We start from the raw sequence: 19004 nt of genomic DNA, 5'->3' as shown, positions 1-19004 counted from the left end.
TCTCTGGCTGCCTTTTTTCACTTTGCATAATACCCTCTAGTTCCATCCACATTGTTGCAAATGGCAAGATTTCATTCTTTTTGATGGCCGAGGAGTATTCCATGGTGTATATATACATATACATATGTACACACACACACACACACACACATATGATGGATATTTGGGCGCTTTCCATACTTTAGCTATTGTCAATAGTGCACTGGGGTGCATGTGCCCTTTCGAATTAGCATTTTTGTATCTTTTGGATAAATACCCAGTAATGCAATTGCTGGGTCATAAGGTAGTGTGGCCATAGCCCAGAGTGGCTATACCAGTTTGTGCTCCCACCAGCAGTGCAAAAGGGTTCCCCTTTCTCCACATCCTTGCCAACATCTGTTGTTTCCTGAGTTAATTTTAGACATGCTGACAGGTGTGTAATGGTATCTCAGTGTGGTTTTGATTTGTATTTCCCTGATGATGACTGGTGTTGAGAACCTTTCCATGTGTCTGTTAGCCATGCGGATGTCTCCTTCAGAGAAGTGTCTATTCATGTCTTTTGCCCGTTTCTTTACTGGATTATTTGATTTGGGGGTGTTGAGTTTGATAAGTCTTTTAAAGATTTTGGATATTAACCCTTTATCTGCTATGTCATTTGCAAATATCTTCTTTCCATTCCGTCAGCTGCCCTTTAGTATTGCTGGTTGCTTCCTTGGCTGTGAAGAAGCTTTTAATTTTGATGAGATCCCAATAGTTCATTTCTGCTTTTGTTTGCCTTGCCTCTGGAGACATGTCAAGTAAGAAGTTGCTATGGCCGAGGTCAAAGAGGTTGCTGCCTGTTTTCTTATGTAGGATTTTGACGGCTTCTAAACCGTCAAAAACTTTTTTTTTAGTTTTTTAGGTCAAAAACTCCATTTTTGAGTTTATTTTTGTATGTGGTGTAACAAAGTGGTCCAGGTTCATTCTTCAGCATGTCGCTGTCCAGTTTTCCAGGCACCATTTGAGGAGAAGCTTGGTTCCTAAAATAAACACCAGACCAAGCACCAAGCACTGTCACACTCTTCCTTCTGGCCTTCCAGATACTTGAAGGAAAAGCAGGTAGAAAAAAAATCTGAAAGTTTGCTTTGAATAGGATATCCATTTAAATTTCAAAAAAAAAATGGAAGTGATGCAATTTTGTCATGACTTCATGTGGATGGGTTTTCTAGGGAGCTGAATGATTCTATAGCCCCAGAGAGAATGTTCGCTGTTCAGAAAAGTTTAGAGACGAAGAAGAATCATACTACATTGCTCCTAGGAGTTATGAAGTGATTCCCTCCCAACACATTTGCCAGGGTTTAAGTAGAAAAAAAGAAACTGTTGCAGAGGACAAATTTTTCTCCACCCTTCAAAGGTTCTTCTGGATGGTCTAAGAATTAAATTGACATAAAACAAAAATATTTTTAAGGTTTATTTATTTTTGAGAAAGAGAGCATGAGCAAGGGAGGGACAGAGAGAGAGGAGGGGACAGACAATCCAAAGCAGGCTCTGCACTGACAGCAGCAAGCCTGATGTGGGGCTCGAACTCACAAACCATGAGATCATGACCTGAGTTGAAGCTGGACGCTCAACTGACTGAGCCACCCAAGTTCCCCTGATATGAGACAAATCAACAGAAAATCAAATTTAATTTCATACATTCAGGAACCCTACGTTCATGAGGTACAAAGACAGAAAGGCAAAATGACGAACCCATGACATCCTGAGCTAAGGAATGGGACAGGCCTGGGCTGTAACAGGGAGGGGCACAATTCCCAGGGCAGTAAGAAGAAAAGCACATGTGTGGTAATTCGATATATGCCCTGCCATACAGATGGGTCATTTCTTTCCTTTTTTTTTTTTTTTTAAATCTTTAGTTAGTTAACATGCAGTGCAATATTGGCTTCAGGAGTAGAATTCAGTGACTCATCACTTACTTACAACACCCAGTGCCCATCACAAGTGCCCTCCTTAATGCCCATCACCCATCTAGCCCATCCCCCACCCACCTCCCTCCATCAATCCGTAGTTTGTTCTCTATTATTGAGAATCTCTTGTGGTTTGTTTCCCTCTCTTCGCTTCTCCCTGCTTCCCATATGTTCATCTGTTTCGTTTCTTAAATCCCACATATGACTGAAATCCTATGGTATTTGTCTTTCTCTGCTGGACTTATTTTGCTTAGCACAATACATTCTAGCTCCATCCAGGTCATTGCAAATGGCAAAATTTCACTCTTTTGATGGCTGCATACTATTCCACTGTAAATATATGTACCTCATCTTCTTCACCCATTCATCAGTCAGTGGCATTGTGCTCTCTCCATAGTTTGGCTATTGTTAATAATGCTGCTACAAACACTGGAGTGCATGTATCCCATCGAATCTGTATTTTTGTCTCCCTTGGGTAAATATCTAATAGTGCAATTGCTGTTTTGTAGGGTAGTTCTATTTGTAGTTTTTGAGAAAGCTCCATCCTGTTCTCCTGTGTGGCTGCACCAGTTGCACTCCATATGGGTTATGTACATGAAATTTATCACTGGTAATAACTCTTATTCTGGGAAAGATACCAAACTGAGATCCTTCTAGGTAGCTAAGGGAGGAACAAAAGTTTCTCTTGATCCCAGAGAGTTCCACTTGCCTTCAATTCAAAATAGTCCACATGCCAAAGAGGCAAGTTTGGGGAGACTTGCTCTGACTCCCCTCAGGACTAAGGCCTGAAAGACCAGACCTCAGAGAGATAGAGGCTGCGGTCAGTCTTGGCAGCAACGCCCCGTGAGCAGAGGCCAGAGGCCACGAGGGCAGGACCTGGAAGGCAGGGGGAGAGCAGGGCCGCATCGTGCTGCTTGCCCTCCCCTGGGAACAAAGATCAAGTCCACGTTTTCTATTTGGGACCCGCTGCCGAAGATGCCCTCGGACCCCCAGTGAGGGTTTCTGTGTCCTTCCCTGCCAGCTTCACCCTCTACAGCAGGGCCCCCACACGTCCCCCATGACAAAACCCGCAGGCCCCCCTTCTACCCCCATCACTCTCAGCTCAATTTCGTCTCCATTCAACCTTATTTTGAAAAGCTTCAGAAATAAAAAAAAAAGATGTATTCTTTTATCTCAACAAAGGACTGGTTTGCTGACAACTCAAAGCTACTTCTATTTGGTGTAAGCATCTACTCCTGCAAGTCATGGGTGACACACTAAAACTCAGCACTTCCATCAGGCATAAATAGCCAGATTGGATTCAACAACTTCTACTGATCAAATACCGGTGCGCCCAACTTCGATGTAAATGTGCAGCTTCTCGGTGGGGGATGTGGGGGGGTGGGAAGGCGGAATTCAGTTCCTCAGCCCGCCCCCAAATTATTTCCTCATCGCAACCCAGGTCTCCTGAAAACCAAGCCAGTTGTTTTCCTTTCTCTACACCTTCTACAAACCCTGCCAGGAAACTAGCACAACTGTATATCAATTATATCTCAATAACCTAAGAGGAAGGAAGGAAGGAAGGAAGGAAGGAAGGAAGGAAGGAAGGAAGGAAGGAAGGAAAGAAGGAAGGAAGGGAGGGAGGGAGGGAGGAAAAGAAAAGAGGGAGAGAGGGAGAGAAGAGAGGGAGGGGAAAAAGAAAAAGAAAGGAAGAAAGAAACTATCATGAAACCTCTTCTAGAGGAAGAATTCAACACAGATGTTAAAGCAAAAATCTGTAAACCTGAAGCAATTTCATATCTGAATGGAGACACACTATGAGATTAAAATAAATGCACTGGTCACAAAACATTTATTAGCATGACTGTCTGATTTCCACTCCTCAAAGGAAGAAATTTTTTCATTTCTTTTTATTTATCTTTTGTCATTGATTCTAATTAATCCAGAAAATAATAGAGCTCATTATGAAATAATTAGGCAGGGCAATAAAAGAGATTTTGCTGCATTAATTACAGAAGTTAAGAAAGAAAATCCCACCTCTGTAAAACACAAAATTTCTTTCTCTGTTAAGAACATATATACAAAATGCAGTAAAGAATTCAAATTCATGTTGAGAGAGCAAAAACCACAAAATCAAAGCAAAGTCATTACCACGAATAAGTTCACAATTAACTGGACAGGCATGCTCAGTGCATTCAAAGAGTTTTAAATCATCACAAATCATTCACTTAACCATGCCAGATGAAGAATTCCCTCTTCAACAGACAACACAAATCGACAGGGTGCCCCATCAAGCAAGACCACACAATAATCAAGTATTTAACAGTTCTGATTTAAAGTTACTTAAATCAGAATATCCCAAAGATCATAATCCAGTAATTTTAACCATTCACTCACACCACCATGAAACAAGCACTTAAAAAAAGAACCAAAAGAAACTAAGCACATAGATCATGTACCTGGATCAATGAGAACTTCTTGTGCCCCTGGAAGAAAGAACAGAGTATGGTCTTTTATTTGGAAGACAAAACTATTTTTAAAGACAACTACTAATCACATTGCACGATTCACATTGCCTTGAAAACTCTGAGGCACTTCTATCTGATCAGAAGAGCAATTCTGAGTAACTACTATGTCACAAGTTCAGTGCCTTTTTGCTGTGGAAGGAAAGGAAGAAAAGCTGCCATCACCTGCACCCTGCACAAACTGGAAAGTGCCTCCTCCTGCCCTCCCACCTTCCAAGTGCGTGCTCCCCCATGCGCCTAAACCAAGGAGGAGAATTTCTTATTCCCACAAATAAGCCAAATGACAAAGGAACAGTAATTTTTTTTTGTGCAAATATATGCCCACAGCTTGGAATGGAACTTGGAAAGTTACTGGAAGGTTATACGGAACTTAACTCTACCCTCCTGAAATCTCACGCTCACTCACTGAAGTACTGGACACTTCACAAGCTAAGGATTTCCAGCTTCTAGAAGGTGCAATATAAAACCGTTAACTTCATTATTGTCAAGAAGTGTTTGAAAGCCTTGATCATCTGCTAAACTGCCCGGATATCAATGAGATCCAATTAGCCTTCTAATTGGAGAATGGACTTTCCCATGATGGCAAAACACCCTCGAAGAAGCACTGATTCTAAGAGTTGTATTTACCATTAGCTACAATCATTTGTAAAGATGCTAACAAGTTCAAAAAGGTATTGCCCCAGTAGAAGCTAGTCTTATTGAAACAGCATATTTATTCAATTGTTTATATACAGACTAGGTCCCACAATCCTATTTAAGAGCTATTATGTATACTACAATCTCTATCGTTAAATGAAGAACAAAAAAAAAAAAATCACTGCAATCTAAAAGCCATGACTATAACAAAGTTAAAAAAAATAAAAATAAACAGGTGTTTTCTATCGAATACCAACCATACACCAAGTACATGCCTGACAACATGTGTGTGGCTGTGTGATTCTCGCGGCCACCCCACGCATTAGACAGGGACGATTAACCCCACACTGCTGACGAGGAAACCGTAGCTCGGAGGAGCCAGGGGTGCCCCACCGTCACACTCCCAAAGACCCTTCCCTGTGATAGGAAAGATCTACCCTAAGGGGACAGTCAGCTGTGTGGACCCCTGGGGACTTTGGGGCTTCCAGAGAACCCTAGAAACTTCTCATTCATTGGAAAACCTGGTCAAGTATATTACACTGTGCCATATCTGTTAAACAGGGAAGGAGACTGAAACTTTTTTCTGCCTAAGCTCAGAGTCATTATCACAATCATCAATTACTTGACCTCTTGACACGTGTAGTGATGAACAGGGCCCCATACTAAGTGCACTGCGACTGCAGAGCTTTTAAAGTTACCTTCGTCGATGCAGCAAAGTCTTTGTCTCATGTCTCACACAGGCAGCGGACTATCACTTCTCACCAGTGTGGATGGACCGCCTAAAACAACCCTTGTCTGCCTTTTAAATTCCCTTCATCTAATCCCATGTGAGTCTGTAAGCCACATGGCCCAGATAGTTTCTTCAAACAGCAAAGAAAAAGCTCAGCCACAAAAAAAAAAAAAAAAAAATAGACAGTTCTTTACCAAATGGACTTTAACACCTAATTGGACTTCCTGGGAGCCTTTCCTTGTATTAGCTCACTTCTAGCCACTTACTAGTGTCCTGACTGGGAACAGCAGCCTGAGTACTTTGCTATCTGTTATCTGGCCTATTCGGAAGGGTGGGGGCCAGGGGAATAACGGGTGCTGTCTGAGGATCTCACACAGTGAGAGAGAGAAGGGCTGTCCTGCAACCAGGTCCACGGGTACAAGTACCTTGATGGGCTCTGAAATTTGATTATCAGCATCATGAGGCTCCAATGGACTGACTGCACATTAACGAAACTCATAAGAGACTAATGTGAAGAAGAGTGGAGGTTGAACTTATTCATGTAATAGGAGACAAAAAAAATTAACAATCAGACCAAATAGCACAGTGCACATGTCACAGGGGAGGGAAGAGCACACCTGGCCTCAACGGCCTGATCACAGGCAGAAGGTTAGGTGGTGAGCGTGGGCAGAAGCGCAGGAGGGGGCAGAATTTTCCCAGATTCACTGGGATTAAATATCTATGAGGGGGACAGACTTGCTGCCTGGACGAACAGTCAAGGCTGGCCAAGGTGACTCCCACGGACACCACGGTCAACACTGTGTGACTCTCCCTCTGCCAGTCTTTCTAACCTGGCTGAGCCCTGACTGATGCCAGGCACACACGTAGACCCGCAGACGGGCTGGCATCCCCGAAACACCTGTAACCAGTCTCTGGGAGCTGGGCCACGCTGCCGGGTCCCTGCTCTGATGCCAGCTCTGTGAGCTTGGTCAGGTTGCTCACCCTCTCTGTGCCTCAATATCCACATCTGTAAAATGGGGGCAAAAATCAAGCCTACCCTGTTGGGTTGCTGTGAAGATTATGGGATTACATTATGGAAGCCCTGAGAAACAGTGTCGCACATTTCCAGCGCTCAACGAATGGTAACTACTGAGGTGATTTCATACATCTCTCTTCTAATCATCTTCCAGGGTGCCTCGTTTTCCCACTTACAAGCTCATGGGGAGCACCCTTCTGCTCCACCCCGTGACCTGTGGAAAGTGGGGGGAGGGGCCATCTCTGGTCTCCAGGAGGAGGGCTCTGCCCACAACACTCCTGACCACACGCCCCTGCCCGTCATCCTCACATGCATGCTGTGACTTCTGGGAAGTCTGGGGGGCCAGCTGGGCATGTGAACCCCTCTTCTTCCCTGGGGTGTCCTGAAGACTAGGGCAGAGCCTCTCAGGCCCAGAGTCCCCTGGGCAAATCAATCCAGTTCCGGATACAGTAGGAACAGGCTCAGTTTCCTGCACCCCTAAAGCTCATGGAGAATGGGCTTCATCAGTAATAAAGGGGACATCTGTCTCCACCTGCCTACTCCTCCATCTCATCCCCCAGGTGGCTGGCGGAGAAAAAAGAGTGCAATTATCGGACTCCTTAAGCCCCAACATATGCTAATTAACAAACGGTTCTGTGACTTCAGGTGGGCTGTGACCACATAACAGCCCCATCTCTGATGGCTGCTACATTATGACCAGAGGAACTACCGACCCTCCTCAAATAGTTCACTCATTTCCTAACTGCATCTTTCTTCAGAAAACCATCATTTCATATTTTAATCCCTTAGTAATTGCCAAAGACTATAAGATAATGGCTTTATGCAACATAACAGCTGAAGTTCACAAGCTCTTTTATGAGATAACCACTATGCTAAACATTTTACATAATTTCTCTCTCATCCTCACAATTCTCCAAAGCAGACATTAGCATCCTCGTTTTCCAGACGAGGAGAAAACTCAGAGAATGGACTCCAGTCACATGGCCAAGTGGCGGCCTGTGCCCTGACACCCAGGATAAAACACAAGGTACGGTCCCCAAAACCACATCACCTTCCACGGATTACCCCTCGGGGATTCAGAGTTCCTCAGCTTTACGGCACTCCAGACACTGCTTCTACCTCTTTTATGAAATCATGGCTGACTGGTTTCTAACACTGGAAGAAAAGTCCAATTTCACCATTGTTCATACAGCACATCTGAAGTTTTCACGCTGAGATGACAGAATAAAAATAAGATATAAGTGGAACACCTAGACAGAATGGATACTGTACTATTCTGAAACATGAAACAAAAAAATCAAATTAAAGGACCATTGGTTAAATCTTCTTTTACAAACAGGAAAATTAAGACTAAGACTTTTCAAAGGTGCAACAGCGCCACCTACGGCCACAAAGAGGCTTTCTACGCTGCTGGAAAAGGTGCAAGAGAAATTGCCTGCATGGTAAGAGAAAAGATCAACAAGGTTTTTTAAAATAGGGTGCTCAAAAACCTTAACCACAGGCATAGCTAGCATGTGTGAAATCTGGCTTCAGGGAAGCGAGTCATACTCAGCATGCGATCTGAAATCTTCAACACTTCGGAATATAAACAAGACACAGGCTCACGGACACTGGTCTTAAAGGGAAGGAGTCTTGGGCATCTGGTCCAGCCTCTTCGTTTTGCAGACAGGGAGGCTGAGGCCCAGGGAATGTGTCCTTCCAGCCATCAGGGGCAAAGCTTACTCCCCCTAGACCTGGCATCTTGGACTTACCAAAACCCAGCAGATCTATACTAACTCTGTCTTCATAAAAGGCACATCGGTATTTTTCTAGCAGTAGGTAGGTACTCTAAGTGTCTTGCAAATTACTTCCCAAAGAGCTGGTAACTATAAGTCATACAACTTTGGTGAAATACAAAAATGTTTTTATTTACATAGTAAATGACATGAGTTCCTCCTTTTATTCCCCCATTTTAAAAAAGTGATGTCAAATCAACATTTTGACTTGTTTTAACCTATTAAGAGTACGGGAAAAAAATCAAAATTTTCTTCACTTACAAAACGGATAAGCTTATTCCCTGAAAACAGCTTGATAGCAAGTTTTCTAAGCATTCTGACTTGTAACGTAAAGGTTTTAGTGGATGATTACGTGGCAACATGAATTCTAAGTTGTAAAAATATATGTTCTGTACAAATAATCTTTAAGTTCTCCAGCTTAAGGCAATTTAGCTATTCCCTATCTCCCCAGAATGACTCTGGCATCCTCAAAGCCTCATACCGCACTAAAACAACGTAATCAGGTCCCTATCACTTTCAATCAGACTCATATTATCATATACATACACGTATGGAACATGCATCAGAAACAAACCACCCTCTTCAGTATTCAGGTTGATACTTGGAAATAAACTACGCTGTTGTGACAGCAAATGCTTACTGAGCACCTCTTAGGTGCTTTGTAGACAAGGTAGCTAACTCTCACAATCACAAATAACATCACTCAAATGTCACAAGTGAGGAAATCTACTTAGGCCATAAGAAGCAAGGCTGCCAGCTCCCGAGTCCCGCAGAATCTGCATGCTCACCAACAGAAAGCGAAGAGGCCAGGTTTTTACTTTCTCTCAACATTCACTAACTTCATCTTTTCTTCCATGCAAATGGCTACAGAAAACCAATTCAGTCTTCTTAAGTTTGTCTCCCAACAAGCATCACCAGATAAAAGCAAGGGCTAAGCCATTAGCAATGACAGCTGGATTTTCAAAGCCCAGTTCTCTCTTGCACTGTAATCATTTTAAATGTTGTATTGTTTAGTGCTTACAGAGTTAAAACTAAAGTGTTAACTTTTTACATTGTTGGCGGAGTCTAAATCAATTGTAAAACTATGTCATTACAGGGGCGCCTGGGTGGCTCAGTCAGTTAAGCGCCCAACTTTGACTTAGGTCATGATCTCGCACTTTGTGAGTTTGAGCCCCACGTCCAGCTCTGTGCTGATGGCTCAGATGCTGGAGCCTGCTTCGGAGTCTGTGTCTCCCTCTCTCTCTGCCCCTCCCCTACTTGTGCTTGGTCTCTCTCTGTCTCTCAAAAATAAATAAATGTTAAAAAAAAATTTTTTTTAAATATATGTCATTTCAATCTATGTTCCTCTTTCTCACGGCCTCACTGATCTCTTTTCTTTTAAGCCCTCATCGGGCTGAGATCACTAAAATGTGGCACTGATTAACTCACCGATGCTCAGGAAACCAGTCAATAGGCGGCTGGTCAGAGGAGCGACTCAGAACACAAGCTGCACAGTCAGACCAACCTGGGCCCCAGCCCCAAGTCCGCCCTCGCCGGCCACACGAGCAGGGGCTGGGGCACACGGCTCTTTCTGCCTCAATACCTCACCTGCAGAAAGGAGATACTGATACGTGCCCTCCAACGCCCACTGGGAGGCAGGACATAAGGGCAGCACTGAGCACAGCCCCTGGCCTACGCAGGTGCTGAGGAATCCGCAGCTATTTTGATAATGACGATGACGGTGATGGTTAACACAGGAAAACGGACCAAAGAGTAGACGTAACCACAAGGAAGAAACACGTACAAGTCAATAGCATTTCTTTTCACATTGACTGAAGAATGTCCTATTGCTTTTTTTAATAAACCAAGTTTTGTCCATTAATTATAGACTTACAGGTTCACATGCAAGTCTCCAGAAAAAAAGAATTTTTGGCTTCTAACTTTTGAATATTAAGAAAGTTAAAAAAAAAAAAAGAAAAAAGGGAGGGGAGGGAGAATGAAAGCAAAAGAGGCAGGGACTACGGAATTCTTTTGTAGTAACTCAACGTTAGGAGAGAAACCATTTCCTCTTCTCCGGGGATGCCTGCCGGAGAACCATGGAGCCTGGATCTGAGATGTCTAGGGTATCCTAACCGCACTGGTAATTCACATCACCAAGTCCTAAAACCACCTAGTACTCGCCCTAACACTATCGATGACGTTGCCGCTGATGGTTATCCAGTGCCGGCTAGGACAGGTGCATCTCGGGCACCTTCACAGACACCTTAGGAGGGAAGTTCTGTCACTACCTTCCCCGTTCTAGAAAGAGAGAAACCGAAGCACCAGGAGATTAAATGCTCCAGGTCCCACTGATAGTAAATGACAATGCACTTCTGCTGTTGAAGGAACAGATGCAAATGCAGGGGCGAGTGTTAAATAACCCGCTTGTCTGGTCTCCACCTCAGCTAGCAGAGCCACCCGCCCCTGACCAAGAGGAGCGTGCTGGGACAATCCGGAGCCAGTCTTCAGGATAAAACGGCACACCTGTCAACGACACCAAGCGCAACAGCACGCCCGAACCCTATTCTGCGTGAAGGGAGGTGAAGTCCTCAGCTGCTCCGTCTGCCCTCCCCCAGGCTTCACCGCACAGCCTTCCCAGCGGTGTCTCCAACGGCCAGAGTGCCAGAGCGGTCTACACATCGCGAGGCTAGAGACACTTCTCCACTGCAGACAGACTGGGTACTCCGAAAAGTTTAAACCTTTTTTTTTTTTTTTTTTTGCCTACGTTCAGCAAAGGAGAAAAATGAAACATTTCTCTAAAAAGGGTCTCAAGTCTTGCTAATCGCATCAGTACAACAGTCTCAACACATCAGAACTTTCCAGATCAGCAGGGAAACCACCACCCCAACAGAGGGCACCCCCAGCACGCGGGAGACTGACCGGGGAAGAAGGCGGAGCCCCACCGCAGGGCCACCAGGACCTCGGCCGGGACCACAGCCACTCGCTCAGCCTCCGGGCCGGCTTTCCCTTCCCCTCAAGCAACCCAGGGGACTGAAGTCACCTGGGATGCTGCGCTGAAGAAGGATAAAGTATCTTCTGTTCTAGAACCATCACAGACCCACCCGAGCAAACCGCACAGCCGCAGGAAACCAGCTCCTGAAGGTCGTGTCTCGCTCTCTGCTGGTCACAGGCGAAGGCATAACTCAGGACAAAACATGTCGGAGTCACTCCCCCACCCAGTACACATTTACTACCGCAGGCTTTCTCTCTGGGGGAAAAGGCGTCGGAAAATCTGATGGATCAAAAACCACCTCTCAGTTGTGCATATGGCCTTGATCTCCGCACTGTTTGCTCTTATCTTTCGGACTTAAGAGGTATGACAAGTTCCTCCATTAAGGGTCAAAAGTGTCAAGTTCATTCAACAAACACTTGTAAGTCTGCTCCTCTAAGATTTTTTACTCCTCACTGGTGCTGACAAACATAAGCAAATCAAACTGAACTTATTAAAAGAACTTCATCAGGGGCGCCTGGGTTAAGGTTAAGCGTCCCACTCTTGATTTCTGCTCAGGTCATGATCCCACATTTCATGAGATCAAGTCCCACATCGGGCTCTGCACTGGCAGTGTGGAGCCTGCTTGGGATTCTCCCTCTCTCTCTCTCTCTCTGCCCCTCTCCCACTCATGCTCTATCTCAAAATAAATAACTAAACAAACAAACAAAAAAAAGAGCAAGAATGTCATCAAACTGAAAACTAAGGAACAGCCCGAGCCCTGAACTGGCTGTTAAAGTTGACATGTGGAGCTAACTTCCCTAAAAAAACAAAAATTAGGGAAAAGACCCAGACACAGAACTTTGAGGCCAGTCTGCCATGAAACTTTATTCACGTGTTCCAGAAATAAACCAATCATTGTAATCCATCAAGAGTAAGATTCTGTAAGATCAGTACTCAATAAAATCAGAAGAAAACATCTCGTCCAAGATTTGTGACTCAACAGATTTTGTATTTTACCTAAACATTGGTCAGATTTCACTCAGAGGGGAACCTCATAAACTGTCCTGCGTAGATGGGAAACGGGCCCCAGCGGGAGAAGGCACAGAGCTCACCTGGTCGGTGTCTGTTGGCTGCTTCAGCAGGAAGTGAGCCTCCATGGAGCTTGCGAGCCCCGGTCTTACCCCCAGTTCCACCAGGATAGTGATAGATGACTGACGCGGAACATAACCCTTCAAGGGCAGCTGGGTGTTAAAAAAAAAAAAGAAAGAAAAAGTATAATCAGTAAAGTTAGTGGCTCATCATGAGCTCCACCTTTAGAGGCTAGGGATGATTTGAACACTGAACAATTCGATTATGTACAAATGCCAACTTTTCCCCAAAACCAAGATGGTACCTCGAGATGGCAGGTTTTGTTCCAAAGAGGAGCGTGCCACCCACTGCCTGTCCCACACGCAGGCCGAAGCTCACAGCACAGGACAGTCGGGAGACTCAGGGTCTCACTGAGAGACTGAGCATACGCGAAACCGGCCAGCCTCCTCATCGTTGTAACCAACACTTGGGCGCCCACCATGTGGCAGGCCCCGTGCCAGACCCTGATGCCCAGGGCTGGGGAGTTACGGATGCCCTGGACCAAAAATAAGACCAGCAAACAGGCCCCCCAATACCCTGCCCCACCATATGCCCTAACGCATCGGTTTCCTTTGGAGCAAACACCTGTAAGCCTGTCTCCCCCAAGGCAGCTATAGCTACTTGGAGCTCAGCAGGCAGTTAGAGCCTATGAGCCTCAAGGTCGGCCCCGGGCCTTCTACGTTGCTCTACGGTGCTCATCTCGGTGACTGCAACAGTCCCCAAACCTTTTGGTTATAACACCCCTCCGCACTGTGAAAAATCACTAAGGATCACAAAGAATTTTTTCTGTGCGGGTTACATCGACAGATATTTACCATATTTGAAAATAAAACTAAAAAAAAAAAAAAAAAGATTTAAATATGCACGTGTTCATTCTTTTTAAAATAACAACATCCCATTACACGTTACATATTTATGAACAATGACTATTTTCCAAAACAAAAATAGATGCTGGAAGGGTGGCACGGTTTACATTTTTACGAATGTCTTGGAATGCCGGGAGTGTACGGCTGGGTTCTCCCATCTGCTCCTGCGTTCAATGTGTGGCGATGTCGCAGGTCACGCAGCCTCCTGGAAACCGCACGGCACGTCCGTGAGAGACTGGAAGAGGCAAACAGCCTACAGCACGGCGCACCCCCTTCTTCAGGAATCTACAGACCCAGCTGGTCGCCACTTGGATCGTGAGCAGGGACCATTCTTTCTGGGTAAGTGCCCACCGCAGGGGCCCTAATGTCATAGCTCATGGGGCTATGGATATTTTCCACCAACCAATCTCTAGCCTCCTTAAAGAAACTGAATTATGACATTTAAGTCCATTTTGAGAATTTCTTATATTCGTTATTCTATAGCGCATTACTAAACTTTCACTGAAGAATTTACTTCATTACTTTATTGGGACTTGTATTTACCGTAAGTAGCTGACAGGCCCCCCAACTAATCTTTCCAGTGAACCTGATTTCACTCCTTACGTGCACCACATTTATTTAACAAGCATTTATGGAACACGTACAATAAGCTGAGTCATGGACACACACAGACCACGTGTCCCACCCCACCCCGAGGAGATGGTCCCTGAGGGAGAAACACGTGTAAACATGCAATTCCAGCACAAAGGGCAAGCCCCACAACAGACCAGGGGCTCCGTACAAGACTCTGCAGGCCCCCACTGCCTGGGGGGCTGAGAAAAGGCTGTCCTCTGAAGTAGGTGGTTTCCTTCTTTCTTTAGTTTTTTAAATTGAAATGTAACTCACATACCAAAAAACTCACCCACTGAAAAGTGCCCAAGTCAACAGTGGTTAGTACACTGACAGTTGTACCACGGCCACCCCCATCACCCCTCTGCCCCCCATCACCACTCTGCCCCCATCACCACTCTGCCCCCATCACCACTCGGCGGTAGGTACCGCAGCCGCCCTCCCTCCATCAACACTCTGCGGTACTGTGGCCGCCCCCGTCACCACTCTGCTTACCACGGTCACCCCCCGCCCCCCACCACTCTACAGTATGTCTGACTATCCTCCCTGTGCTTTATCTTTTCACATTTTCACGGCTCAACGACATGCCACCACGTGGACACACCACATCTGGCTGACGTCCACCAGCCCACTGCACACGGGGTTTGAAGAATGCGGCTAAGAGGTGACTATGGTGGGAATGGCTTAGCAGGGGCAAGATGTGCTCACAAACAAACAAACCCAGAGAAACACGGAACAGCGGCCGCCATCCAGGAGAGTGTGTGCTGGTACAGGCAGGCGGGGGAGTGGGGGACAGCAGGCACGGCAGGAGGGCTGTCCCCACCATCCCCGACAGCGGCCAGACAGCCCACCGCCTCTCCTCCCTCGTCCTTCACTTTCAGAACCTTTGTTCTGTCTTCGCTCACTGCAAACAACAGCTGCTGCAATTACACATCTGCTGTCTTCATGAGACGCTCTTACCTCCGAGCCACAGGAAGTCGTTGACGGAGCGGAGGAGCTCCACGGACATGTGGTAATGCACCAGCGCGTCCTGCAGCATCCCGGCCTGGAGACACAGGTCCCCCACGTGCTTCCGCATGCGCCCCTGGCACCGCTTCTTGTAATGTCTGAAAAATACAACGCGTGGAGACGTGTCATTGCTAATGCACAGCTTCTGCCCCCAAAGCACACTGGCCAAGCACTAGTCAACCCTCTTACTACCAAAAAAAAAAAAAAAAAAAAAAAAAAAGCTAAAAAGGCAACTTTAGGCTGTGTACATGAAAGGCAGCAACGATCATTGCCAGTATGTGAGCTGGAATGGTCCCGACTTCAAAAACACCTGCCAAGTGACTTCCTCGAGGTACGAGGTGCATGTGACTTCCACCACCTAGTTCCCTTAGACGATCTTACAGTGGGATCTTCCCTCGCAAATTTTCCTATGGTAACGTCAGCACGAGAAAGTTTATGTTTCAGCTTTTTAAGAAATCAATCTTCTTCCACTTTCTTAAATTCAAACCTATTATTATTTTATAAAGAGAGTGATCCTGCATATCAGAAGCCAGCCACTGGCTTTTGCAAATAAGACCTTTATCTTCACGATTTCAGAGTCAGCTGCAATAACACCTTGCGGGGGGGGGGGGGCCGGGGGCACCACCTCCTTAAATATTGGCAAGGATGTGCTCTAAATAATGCAAAGGCCTCTCACTCTGTATCAACTGGAAACCAAAGAAATTGTATCAAAATATTCCTTTATCATTTTTAAATATTCCTATTCTTTTGAATATTAAATTTCTTTAAAGATTTTTTTTCAAGAAAAATAGCAGCTATATGAATTTTTTTCTCGCCAAGAAAACAATCGTATCAAAAATAAAAACCCCTATGAAAATCCAAAAGGCGTGAAGTTTCTAGCTAAGTATTACTGACACATCTCAGTACAAAGTTAAATCTCTACAGATCTAACTCTAACAAACTCTACAAACTCTTTGGCGACCCCAGAATTTAGTTTTTCTGTTCCCAGTATTGGCTGCACTAAGATCGTCACGTGTGGCAGGGGAGAGAAAAGAGGAAACCTCGTCTCCTTCACGGCCACAATGCAGTGTTAGGACACCCCCCCACCCCACTAACAAGCCCGCCCTCCCCATAAGAACATCCCGCACCTATACCACTCTGCCATCCCCAACCGGACGGCCTCACTCTCTCTCCTGGAAACGTCCACAGCCTTCCGCCGAGCTCCCGCTGTGTCTCCACTGGGTCCCCCTGCTCCGCTCCGTCCCGGCTATGCTCACACACACCCAGAGCGGCCTTCCCAAAGCATAAACCTGATTAAGCCCCCACTTCAAACCCCTCAAGGCTCCCCAGTACAGTTCTGGCTCCCCCACTGCCCCCCTGCGGCCTGCAGCCTTACGTTACCCCAGCGAGCGCGGGCCCCACCTCTGCCGAGCTACCTCGCTCTCTAGGTCTCAGCTCACGTGCCGGTCAGCTTCTCAAGGAGGCCTTCCCTGCCTCCGGCCTCCGCACTCCAGCTGTGCTCCCAGAACCCTCTGGCTGGACCACCTTCTGACATCTGTCAGCCCCAAAAATGCACGTGCATTTTGCCTCCTCTCCCCTGGACACTCGGCAGCACGTGTTACGAACAAACAGATGGACAGATGGGTCTCAAAGGGACGGAGGGGCTCCTGCCCGGCCCAACCCCCTCTTTGTGCAGAATGCGAAACCACGAACCCTGTCCCAAAGGCCACTCCCCACTGACACCCTTCGCTGCCTCCCTCTGTTGTCAGTTCTAATCAAACCCAAGCTCCTCCGAAGTCCCGCACCCCAGGCCCTCTGCAGTGTCCTCTCCGGCGGAGCAGCCTCCACCCCGAGGCCTGGGACATGGACCCGGGCCCCCCAGCACAGGGCACCTTCCTCAAGCCCCACCCCCACAAGCCCCCAGGCCTCCGCCCAGGCTGCTCCCGCCACCAGAGCCTCCCTCCTGGTCCCTTCGCCTGGCTGACTCTCATCGTGTCTTCAGAAGGCAACGCAGAGCCCTCTGTCCCCTGGAAACCTCCCTCAGGCCGTGGCTGGGCCCCCCACAACACGACTGCACTGCTACTGCCCGGGTGTCTGTCCATCCGCCCCACTCAGAGCCTCTCTGAGAGCATCTGGGGGAAGGGAAGGACGAGAGGACAGAAGGGGGACAGAAAGCAAACAGAGCCCAAGCCCTGAATTCAAGGATTCCCACGCGTGTGTCACAAGCCACTCGGCTTGACAGGGAGCAAAGGCCCCACTTAACACCTGTGAAAACATCTCGCTGGGATACCAACACGCGGGGACTTTTCACCCTCCCCTGACGTAAAATAAGACAACGACGTCACCGGAACAGAACTTCAGGACGCACGCCGCTGTGCACACGAGAAGTGGCCGCACTCCAGCCAGCTCAAGGCGTCCCCTCCAAAGGCGGTCAGTGCCAGGCCTACTCGGCGCGTCTCCTCCCGGAAAGGACTCAGCATCCAAATGCACCTTCCCTCCTCCAGTAACGTAACTGTCAACCTCGGAGACGTGGCTCAGCCTACAAATGCTGCTCTGGTGCTGAGTGACACAGGCAGGGAGCAAGGCTGACCTTCCCCCTCCCCGCCCCTTTCCCGTCGTAAACTGGCATGTCCCCCCCCTCCTGGCAGAAGCCCTGTGACAGACCCTCACTCTCCGAACCCGCAGATAGTGCCTAAGCCGTAGAAGGATCAAGGCTGAACTGCTTCCTCCAAAGTAACTATCAATGTACGCAGGAGTCTTCTCAGGTCTTTTGTGGGGAGAGACTATTCCAGAACTATCCACCGATCATACAAGTCAGCTCCGGCTCCCAATGCCCCCAGGGCCCTACCCACTGTGCCTCCTGCTCCACGGGACAGACCAGGAGGCGGGGGCTCCCCCACTCCTCGGGGCTCTGCGGCCTCCCTCTAGGTCCAGCACGCTTCGTCCGGCCCCCACCATGGGACTCTGGCTCCCGGGGGCTCCTCCCGCCCTCCCGCCGCAGAAGCTGTCTTCCCGGGGTGCGGGGCCAGCACACCAGCCCCCTTGGATTTCCCCAGCAGCTGCCCTGCCCGCCAGCACTTTGAAGATCAATGGCGCCGGCTCCTAAAATCCCAGCCTCCTGGGAATGATGCGTACTAACCTCCACGACGGGCCTTCCTCCAGCCCACTGGTCACAGCCCGGCCCCTCCTCCGGCCCCAGTCTACACCTCGCTAGGTGAGCCCACCCACACCCTCGGTTCTAAATGCAAGCCACACATGGACCCCGCCCAGGGAGTCTCTCCAGTCCACTCTGTCACCTGCACTCCAGGCTCATAAATCCAACTGCCTCTTTGCCTCGGTCACTTGAACGTCGAACGAGTATAGTCAAGTAAAAACACGTCCAATGTGTACTCTGGAATTTGACCCCCTTGGGTACCCAGTCCCCCCCAGCAGACGGCCCCACCACACACCCCGTCGTTCAGGTCCAAACCCTGACTTTCTCACTTGATTTCCTCTTTTCCTCACCCTGCCAACGCACCATGATCAGTGACAAGCCGTGACATTTCCGTCCCTAAGCATACCTCAACTTTGCTCCACAGGACACAGCAGGCTCACGGCAAGTGTGTGCCGAGCGTCACAGCCCTCTGAAGAGAGGGAGGGTTCTCCTGGCACGGACACTGTGGGAAGGCACCCAGGTCTCACACAGGAGGCCCAGAAAAAGAGGCTCATGGCTCTGCCATCGTCTGCACTTTGAAGGGTCTGAGGCCTAGAAGGGCTCCCGCTGAGTAGGCCTGCCTGCCAGAGGGGAGAAGGGGAGAAGGGAGGAAGCCAGGCCCGGCTACCCTTACACCCGTCCACTGGGGCCTAGGGAGCAGCGGGCCAGGTCCTGTGGCCCAGCCA

General features: G+C 47.6%; 1 protein-coding gene across 2 annotated transcripts in view; it reads right to left on the bottom strand.

The window, feature by feature from the left end:
• Nucleotides 1–19004, bottom strand: part of TRAPPC9 (trafficking protein particle complex 9) — a 555131-nt gene that overhangs the window by 522550 nt on the left and 13577 nt on the right. Inside the window, exons 3-5 of one of the 2 annotated variants that reach the window (XM_039232979.1) lie at nucleotides 15099–15244; nucleotides 12648–12776; nucleotides 4364–4390 (exon numbers count right to left, since the gene is read on the bottom strand). In XM_039232979.1, coding sequence (XP_039088910.1) covers nucleotides 4364–4390; nucleotides 12648–12776; nucleotides 15099–15244 — 302 coding nt within the window. The remainder of the gene's footprint in view (nucleotides 1–4363; nucleotides 4391–12647; nucleotides 12777–15098; nucleotides 15245–19004) is intronic. The other variant, XM_039232980.1, reaches the window with a different exon arrangement.

Source organism: Hyaena hyaena, unplaced genomic scaffold (assembly GCF_003009895.1).
Source record: "Hyaena hyaena isolate Hyena2069 unplaced genomic scaffold, ASM300989v1 scaffold_69, whole genome shotgun sequence".
NCBI classification, from domain to species: domain Eukaryota; kingdom Metazoa; phylum Chordata; class Mammalia; order Carnivora; family Hyaenidae; genus Hyaena; species Hyaena hyaena.
This window is presented reverse-complemented; position numbering and strand designations above follow the sequence as displayed.